The sequence below is a fragment of the Camelus ferus genome, chromosome 14 (assembly GCF_009834535.1).
Source record: "Camelus ferus isolate YT-003-E chromosome 14, BCGSAC_Cfer_1.0, whole genome shotgun sequence".
NCBI lineage: Eukaryota > Metazoa > Chordata > Mammalia > Artiodactyla > Camelidae > Camelus > Camelus ferus.
The window spans coordinates 9,275,861-9,285,887 of NC_045709.1; the positions used below are offsets into that span (position 1 = coordinate 9,275,861).

Sequence of the window (10,027 nt, forward strand, 5' to 3'; positions counted from 1 at the left end):
GTCTCTGTCTCTGTCTCTCTCTCTCCGGAGAAATGGAGACCAAAAGAAAACTGCTAAAGCAACAGTTGCAGAGTAATAGGAATCTGCGTAGTCCCCAAGTCTAGCCTGAATTTGCTCTGCCATGTCCCTGCTCTGCAAAGAGAAACCCAGGAAAGCCTGGGTCCTTGTAGTCGTCGAGCCCTGAAGGTGAGATTTGGCCAGAACTGGCCCCTGGTCTTCTCTGCCATGGGCTAGCTTTGCCATTTCAGTGTTGGATTAAATAAGATGCTGCTTCCTGGCACCTGGAGTCTCGAGGCACCAGCAGGCTGTGCCAAGGAAGGAGGGGCTGGGCGTGCAGCCCACAGGCACCTTGAGAGTGAGGAGGGCCATGAGGAGTGTGCATGGTGTGGGCCTGTCCACCAGGGCAGCCGCTCCTCAGCCTGGATTCCATGGCCTGTGGGGGTGGGGGGGAGCCTAGAGGGACCAGATCTTCCCCTTTTGCAAGACAAGCTGGCATTCCAGAACTCGAGGTGAAATGTCCCAACTATATAAGGTGGGCTCAAGGTGTTATGAGATGTGGGTCATTTGCTGTGCAAACTCACTTTCAACTTCTTCACATCCTGCTCTTCCGTGGAGAGAAAAGTGTAAAACCGATGGAGTTTTTGCAAGTTTCAACAAGTACATGGAAAATTACGGTGTATCTCAATGCCCTTTACAACCTTACTTCCGTATCCTTCCATTTGTCCACAAAAGCTGGTTTCTGGAATTTGAGCTGAAAGACACTTTCCTTGCAAAGCTGATCACACCAAGCACTCCTAAGGTTGGTCGTGCTAGGGTCTACACAGCAGTACAGAGGTCGTGCCCACGGCCTTGGGACGCAGACAGTATTTCCACTTCCTGGCTCCATGACCTGAGGCAGCTTCTCTGGGCCTTGGTCTTCTCATCCATAAAATGGATGTACTGAAAGTGTCCACTCAAAAGGCTGTTGTCAAAGACTCAGTGAGTTGCCATCTGCAGGTACTCAGAACAGCGCCTTGCACACAGCACATGTTAGCTTTAGTTTTCTCCAGAACATCCCAGCCTGGGAGAAAGTGAGCTAAAAAGACAAAGGGTGGAAGTCAGAGATTGGGAGGGCTGGAATTGAGATGAAGGAGGGCTCCCAGGTCCTGGTAATGATAAAGTGTAAGGGATGTCCACAGGAGCCACTGCCTGAGATGGGGTGGAGGACAAGATCACTGACAGAAAGAAGAGGCAGAGGAATGGTGTCAGGGTGTAAACTTCAAGAGAAGTGCTTGAGAGAATGAGGGGCAGGCATCAAAATTCTCAAAAATGAGGATGAGTGATGCGGGAGGGGTGGAGAGGGCAGGGTGTGAGGAAGTTAGATTCAAAGCTAGGTTTTAGGATGGCTGGGAGCAGCAATGATGAGTAAGGTGACTATGAGGAAGGTTGACGGGTACCCTTCCTCCAAGCCCGTAACTCTGCCTGTGAGACAGGACTGGGGGAAGCCAGCCCTAGGGCAAAGCCTCGTTTCAGTTTCAGAAAGAGGAAGGGAACCTTGGGAAAAGAAGATGAGGATTTAAACCACAGTAGGATGGATAGAAAAACTGCTAGACCTGTGTCCACCTACAGAGATAAAACAAACAAACAAACAAACAAAAAAACCCCTCAGTCCCAAAGACATGAGCGTTAAATGGAAAGCACAGCGCCAAACACATCCTGAGCCCTCAGTCTCACCTACTGTCATTAAAATAATAATGAATTGACTTATAAATCAGTTTTAGTCTTTTCCCCAGAATTTTAGTTCTTTCTGGTGTTGGACAATGCTCTCTGCTTTATCAAGTTTATAAAATGTTTTGTACCTAGGAACAATGTAACACACGTTTTGGTGCTCAAATGTACACATAAAAAAGTCGTAAGAGAGCCTTGAAATCATTCGATCAACTCCAAATTCGAGAATTTACAGAAGAGGAGAACCGGGCTGGGCGAGGCTGGGACCGATCCAAGGCCATGCCATTCTAAGCCACGACCGGAACTCGGGAGGGGCTCTAGATTCTGGCCTAAGCTCCTCTCCTATATCGCACCACCTTCCAACTGTCAGGACCAGGGCGCAGTAACCAGCTGAGGTCCCTTAGAAGGTCCCCCTCTGAACCTGACCAACAAAGGCGCCCGCGCTCCACTCTAGTAACCAGCTTGGCTGGGGTTCAGAAATCGCTTCCCGCGACGGGACAGGGCCCTTGCGCTGCGGCCGCCTCGCCTCCTGCGTTCGGTTCGTGGGAAGGGAAGAGCCCTGTAATAGGAGGAGCCTGGGAGTGGGCACGGGGCCGGGGCGGGCAGGGAGGTGGCGGGGGGCGGGGACTGCGCGCCACCCGCTCGGCTCCGGAATCCTCAAAGCCAACCCTGCGGAGCCGCGTTCCGGGGCGCGGTGCCACAAGGCTTGGCCCGGGCGGGCAGGGGCAGGGGCAGGGCGCGCCCTCCGCCAAAGGAAGCGCTTTTGCAGCGGGGCCATGGGCTAGTCTCCCGGCCCAGCCCGGGGGCGAGGCGGCGCAGAGGGACCCCCCGCGGCGCACCCATGGGCAGCCCCGGGAACCGCAGCGGCGGTGCAGAGGGCGCGGTGGAGCCGCCGTGGGCAGAGCTACTGCCGTGCGACGAGCGCCGCTGCTCGCCCTTCCCCCTGCGGGCGCTGGTGCCCGTGACCGCCGTGTGCCTAGGGCTGTTCGCCGTCGGGGTGAGCGGGAACGTGGTGACGGTGCTGCTGACCGGGCGCTACCGGGACATGCGGACCACCACCAACTTGTACCTGGGCAGCATGGCTGTGTCCGACCTGCTCATCCTGCTCGGGCTCCCCTTCGACCTCTACCGCCTCTGGCGCTTCCCGGCCCTGGGTGCCTCTCGCTCTACGTGGGCGAGGGCTGCACCTACGCCACGCTGCTGCACATGACTGCGCTCAGCGTCGAGCGCTACCTCGCCATCTGTCTCCCGCTCCGGGCCGGCGTCCTCGTCACCCGGCGCCGGGTCCGCGCGCTCATCGTTGCGCTCTGGGCCGTGGCGCTGCTCTCCGCTGGGCCCTTCTTCTTTCTGGTGGGCGTCGAGCAGGACCCCAGCCGCTTCGCAGTCCAGGACTTCAACGGCACCACACAGCTCATCCCCTCGCCCCGCACCTCGCCGCTACCCCTCGGGTCCTCGGGAGCTCCACTGCTGTTCCCGCCGTCGGGACCCGAGGCGGCGGTGGCCGCCGCGCTGTTCAGCCGCGAGTGCCGGCTGAACCCCGGACAGCTGGGCGCGCTGCGCATCATGCTGTGGGTCACCACCGCCTACTTCTTCCTGCCTTCCTGTGCCTCAGCGTCCTCTACGGGCTCATCGGGCGGGAGCTGTGGAGGAGCCGTGGGCGTCTGCGAGGCTCGGCCGCCTCCGGGCGGGAGAAGGGTCACCGGCAGACGGTCCGCGTCCTGCGTAAGTGGCGCTGCCTGTTTCTGACATCCCAACTCGCGGTCCAGGCTGTGCCCCCTTCCCCTGGTCTCCCAGCACTTGGGCACCTTTTCTAGCCATGCTTCTTTCTGTCGTTCTACCCCAGCCTCCACCTGTCTGTCCCTCTAGTCTCCAGAGAAAACCATCTCCCGTCCTGCAGGAGGTCTGGGTCACTTCAAGCCTCCCACTCTCTGAGGGTGAGATACTCGGCTCCGGTAAACAACGGTTTTCCAAAGCAACTGTGATCAGCGGGCTGAGCTGATCCAAAATGGGTAACTGGAGGATCCTAAGCCAACTGCCTGTCTCTGTTAGATGGAGCAGATGTGGAATTACACACAGTCCCCTGGAGAAGTTGGGGTAGATCACGTTAAGATAAAGTTTACTTACTGTTAAGTTATCCCAAGACTAAAGTCAAAAAATAAAAAGTGGTGCAGACTTGTTGCAGAATTCTTTTCAACGGAAAACAGAGAACATGTCTCTGAAGTGGTTTTGTGGAAGGAAGCCGGCCAAAACAGCTTGTTAGTAGAAACCGCTCCTTCTGGTTTATGTCCAGCCTTGATAGCACATGTATGAGCATATCAGTTCTAAAGCAAATATCAATGCTGTCTGCAGACTGACAGTATTTCTGGGGTGGGGATTTGGCTAGGTAAGAGTTTTATTTATTTTGCTGTCATTTATTACTGCAGATAGTTTCCAGGGACGCTTATTTGTTTTTGGATGCTTTAGTTAATTTCTGGTGCCTGTGTCTTGTTTTGCAGTGGTGGTGGTTCTGGCGTTTAGTTTGCTGGTTGCCTTTCCACGTGGGCAGAATCATTTACATAAATACCGAAGGTTTCTGCAGAAGCGGGGAGGCTGAGAAGGACTCCGGAGGCAACACGGCTGGCTGCACAGAGACCAGCGCTAACCCACAGACATCGGCAACCAGCGCGGCCAAGCACCGTGCCTCGTCCCACAGTGCTGGGACTTAAGGGAAAACTGGTCTGTAGGGAGATAACCGCAAGAGGGGAACCAGATGCTGTTAGGAAGAAATGGAAAAAATGGTTGATATTTTGCAGGTTGGTCAACAACTTAGCATGATTTAAAGACAAAACCAAACAAACAAAATAAAGGTAGGAAATGTACCTATCAATCTCTCTGGTTTTCCTTTCATGTACCTCCTTGGGGACATTCATTTTACTCTCCTGAAATCCCACATCACAAAACGTGCTCTGGGGAGCTTTCGTAAGTCCCCATTCTCCTACTCTTGGGAAATATGACTGTTCATATTCTGGTTAACAAGTGATCCAGAGACATGCTGCCAAAAAAATGGTCATGTGAGAGATCAGGGGTGTATTTTGGTTTTATGTCTTGGATGTAAGTGTGATGGTACATATACAAGGAATCCAGGATGAGAGTTTTGATCCAAAAACTACCTAATGTCTATATTTGGCAGCAAAAATGTTTAGAAGCAAGTGAAAGGAATTCTAGGTAGAGCCCAGTGTTCAGGGGTCCCACCTCTCTCAGGTTCAGAACAAATCAAAAAGTTTAGGCACAATACCCTCTTTCAGAACTACTGTGTATGAATGAGTGTGTTGCAACCCACTTCTCGCTGACACTGCCCCTGGGGCTCTCTCAGCACCGCTGGCTGAAGGTATATGGTCACAAGTGTGAAGGCAGGGAGCTGCAGCGGACGTAGCTTCCCAACAAAGTGACTGCTGATGACAAGAGCTTGAACATGCCTTACTCACCTCGGCTTCGTGGGATAAGGGTTCTCATCATTCCCGTTTCAATGGTGATGGAACCGAGTCCTGGGTCTGAGTCTGAACTCCAGTCTTTAAGAGCTTCACCCACTCCCACCCTGAGAAACGCCCAAGCCGATGGATGTAGTCAAGGGTGACAGGACTGTGCTGGGCATTCTGAACAACAATTCTGTAACTCTGTTTTGTTTTACAGTGTTAAATATAAACCTGTTTTCAGAGGGCTGCTGCTGCCTCGCTCAACTCCAAAGGGCCTCAGTCACGCCAGGGTGTGTATGAATGGCACCCCCAGGAGGTGGGCAGGATACAACTTGCTCAGTTGTCAACTACAAATGGTGGCTCCACAAACAAAGGGACGCTCCACGTGCTGACAAGGTTCTGTTACTTTTTCGTGTGAAGAGTTATACACAGTGATGCCTTCAAGTCCCCTTGAAGCATCCTAACACCCTGGTCCTGCCATCTCCGGTCCATACCATGTTTCTTCCGACTCGTGGAAGAAGCAGACAATGCTCACTTGGGTTAGTCCGGACACTGTGTTCTGCAGATTTTCAGGGAGTATTTTTAAAAAGGATTCAGTGGTCATATATGGTAGCAGAACACTGCACACTCTACCCGCTTCCCCAAGCATCACAAGATATCACATCTGAGGCTGAGAAGTTGTTGGTGGGGACACTGATGGAGAGGGCTCACGGCCCAGGGTCCAGCCATTCCCCTGCTTGGTAGCACTAAGTGGGGACAGGCTGGAACTGCAGCCACACAGTCTTTCTGCTCTCGAGAGTTCCTCTTGGGCAGTCAGAAGCAACCGCTTTCCTGTGGAAGGTCATGGTTAAGAACCTTACTGGTATTTTATTTATAGTATTTTAGATATAGAAGCAAAGATATCTCCTTTGACCTTTCTTGTTCAGATTCTAGAGGAGAGGGATTTACATCACACTTTCCTGTGACCCAAGTGTGTTCCCTGGTGTGCGCATGGGGAGACCACCATCCTGAGCTGCCGGGCCCTGAGGTGGAGTGTCTGAATTCCATCCCTCCTCTGGATCACTGTGTGCTTGTTTTCAAAATACCAGTCTCAACCAGTATGAATTGTGAGATGAGTGGGGTGTCATATGTTTCTTTACTGGGATGAGTGGACGCAACTGGAAGAGAAAAATCAGTGCATCACATGTAGTAAGGCTAACTGTTGTGTTGTGAAACTTTTAACTATATATTGTTTGGTTATCTTTCCTGGTTCATAAAATAAAATGTGCTCTTATTGTAAGTCAACATTTCAAAAAATATTTGAAAAGTTGTTCTAAGACCTAAAATTGTTCTCTACCTTGGCAGAAAGCATCCTCCTGCGTGGACAGCTGGCTATAAAGGGGCGGGGAGGTTATCCTGGGAAGACCTGGGTGGCCAAGTCAGGGATCACTGGAGAGGGACAGTTGGGCTGTGGTTTCAGTCCTGGGCCTCCCCGCTCCCTGGGGATGAAATCATGGATGCTGAGACCTGGAGCCCTCGCTGCCCCCGGATGGAGACATGTGCTGAGTCCCTCGATTCTGCGCCGGCAAGTGGCTTTTAGTAAGTGAGGTACCAACCTTGGGGAAAGGTTTGTGTTTCATTCGTTCACTCCACAAATATTTACTAAGCAACTGCTAAGTGCTAGATGTCTATGACAAAATACCCTGGAAACACTAGTCCATGTCATGGTATCCAAATCAACTTCCTAATGGCCTTTGTGCCTTGAAACATGTGATACGTTATCCAGACTAACCACAGCTCAGCTCACAGCTCATGGAAGCACTCGCATCCAACAGGCCTGCAGGGTATCAGGCTAGTGTCATCCACACCACACTCCTCCCCTTCCCACAGGGGACGTCTCCACTTCCGAAGGAGATGTTCAAAGAAGGGATTGTGCAGCCCCTCCGAGGACCAGGAGTCCCCTGTACAAGGTCCTTAAGGGATGCAAGAGCAACATGCAGCTGATGTTTGAAAGTTTGAACACGGCCTCTCCCAACATTTCTACTCATGTCACAGAAACATTTGCTGCTACGCAGAAGCTCTTCACGTACAAATGTTAGTGACTGTACAGGTCGAGGGTTTTAAGTGGAGCCTTAAAAGGGCTTTTCTTAAGCAGATATGTGAAGCAGTTTTCCACTGTAAACCAACTTTCTATAGAAGCCGAACTGTAAATATTACATAGACCCTGGTCAACTCTGAGCAACCTTCCAAAACCAGCATCTCCCTCTAGGAGCACAGGAACATTTCTCATTGAGAAGCGTGTGCTCTGTGGACACACCTCGTGCCCTGTCACTCAGTGTCCCTTGCTCCGTGTAAGCTACAAGGACGTGACAGAGGCAGAAGCTACTCGCCACCTGCTTAGGAAAACAAACTTTTAAAGATTAAGTTTCTTGTGTAATAAGAGCTAAAAAGTGCCAGCTGGACCTGAAGAACTGAGCATGGACAGACAGTAGGGTGATGATCTGTGGGAATCTTTTCCATGAGACTTAGCACATCATGGGGGCTGGTTCCCAGGGTTTGTAACTTGCTCCCTAAGGACAGACTTTTGTTTCATTCCCCTTGGCATCTCTTGCCAGGTAGACAATATGTGTTGAACTCAACTGGACGGGATCTGCACCCCAGTGGATGGACAGAGATGGAAGCTGAGTAAGCAGATGACTGCAGTGTCCATCCTGAGCCACCAGACAGCTCAAGGGAAGCACAGGACAGGAGGGACAATGACACATGTGGGGAGCGGGTGCTGAAGGGGACAGAGAATGGGGTTCTGAGGAAGAGGAGAAGAGGGAGGCAAGGGCACTGGTGTAACCAGGAGCTGGAGCCCACAAAGCAGACCAAGCAGGGTGAGGGGAGGCTGCACCTGGGATGCCGGTTGGGACCAGTATGTACCATGGTCCAGGCATAGGGCACTCGTAGGGTAGAGTTCATTTGTGTCTCTTTTTTTCAAATTCCACATATAAGTGATACCATATGGTATTTTTCTTTTTCTTTCTGGCTTACTTCACTTAGAATGACATTCTCCAGGTCCATCTATGTTGCTGCAAATGGCATTATTTTATTATTTTTTATGGCTGAGTAGTATTCCATTGTATAAATATACCACAGCTTCTTATATAGTCATCTGTCAATGGACATTTAGGTTGTTTCCATTTCTTGGCTATTGTAAATAGTGCTGCTATGAACATTGAGGTTAGTAAGACTTGAAACAAGCATTGTTATACATCATGAGAAGTTATATTCTGTGACAACTTCATTAGAGAATCCTCTTTCTATCCCAAACATTGGGAGATATTTTGATAGAGAGACAAACACCTGGTAAACAGCTCAATTAGAAAACAGATTAGAAACCATCATCATTCCAGACAAAACCAAAAAACTATATTCACCAATTCATTCAATGCCATGTAACCAACCCTTTTTACTAATAGTTCTACAAAATCAGTCTCTATTAAAACTTTTTAAATATCTTACCTAGTTCAGCACTATGATTCAAAAGAAACTTGCACTTTTCAAAAAGTCCTCTCTACAAACCCTCCTGAAGATGAAGCAACCCTGCAAAGCATCAGCTTAACCATCCATGGACGACGGAAGATGCCAAAACAGCAAGGTCAAAAGACCTGACTACAATGCTCTAGACATAGAAGCTTCACCAAGTTGCTGTGACATAAAACATCTCAAGATGACAACCAAAACCATGATTAACAGCATTCTATCAGGACATATCCAAATTTCAGAAACTTTATATAATTTCTAGAATATCTATATTAATAACATTTATTCATATTGTACAATCTAAGGCAGCTTATCACTCATTTGACAATGCTTCCTGTGGAATCCAACACACCAGCCAATCCTAGTTAGTTTAATATTTTTCTCTGAGATGCCTCAGGGACCCCCTGAAGTATCCCAAAGTCATCTGGGAGTTAAAAGAACTTTAATAATCAGAATCTGATAGGAAGTTTGTCAAAAAATAAATAAATAAAATAAAAAAGTTTTAAAAATATTTGGTCAGATAGAATCATAGGTCACTGTGAATATTTATTCACTTAAAGTGACAAAGATTTCAAAAGCAAATATGGATCACTTAAAATGCAAGGAAGTCACATAATCTGTTATCAAAAGCAGCATAAAAAGTAAACTTGTTCTCTTCAGAGAGGAACCAAATCCAGTCCTGCACCAGCCTACCTTTAATAACAAAATCCATTTACCCAACCAAGTTCAATCTCAGCCCAACCATGCACAAAACTCCTTTCCCAGAGCTGCCCCCAGCCCCCAACCTTCCACAATCCTCTGTATACACATTAGTTTGTCCCTTGTTTTTTCCTCATCTAGAAACAACCAACTTCAGAGCAAAATGTTTTTTCCCTCCTCTTAAAAAAAAACCCAATTCCATTCCTCATACTGTCTTTTACTCAAAATATATATCCTACTTTCATACTGTATACTGAAATGTTCCCTTTGTTACTTTTGGTAGCTTTAATTACATATTTAAATTAGAATCCTCGACTCTTAAAAACCTCAATTTCCAGTGAAAACCAAGAATTAAAAACCTCAATTTCCAGTAAAAACCAAGAAGTAAGCAATTACGAACTGACCTTTACATTAGCATTCTGTAGACTGGCAAACACAAATACCAATAATTTCCAAAAGCATGCGCTTTTTATAGAAAATATCTCAGGGTGGCAAACATTTATCATCAACAGTCTTAAATACCTTTAGAGTCTCTGCAAAGGTAAGCCAACGTTCAGTAATTAATATTTCAGTAATTTATTCTGTTTGGGGATGACAAACCACCATCATTTAACCCAGTCCAGCACAACTCTAAAACTTCAAGTCACCAAATATCTGGAGAG

The 10,027-nt window shown here is 48.7% G+C and overlaps 1 protein-coding gene across 1 annotated transcript; it reads left to right on the plus strand.

The window, feature by feature from the left end:
• Window positions 1–264: 264 nt before the first annotated feature.
• Window positions 265–4,573, plus strand: MLNR (motilin receptor). Its single transcript, XM_032496796.1, is given in 6 exon segments — window positions 265–383; window positions 733–863; window positions 2,042–3,304; window positions 3,307–3,429; window positions 4,203–4,221; window positions 4,223–4,573. Coding segments are annotated over 6 exon segments (1,845 nt in total). The 3' UTR covers window positions 4,413–4,573.
• The last annotated feature ends 5,454 nt before the right edge of the window (window positions 4,574–10,027 follow it).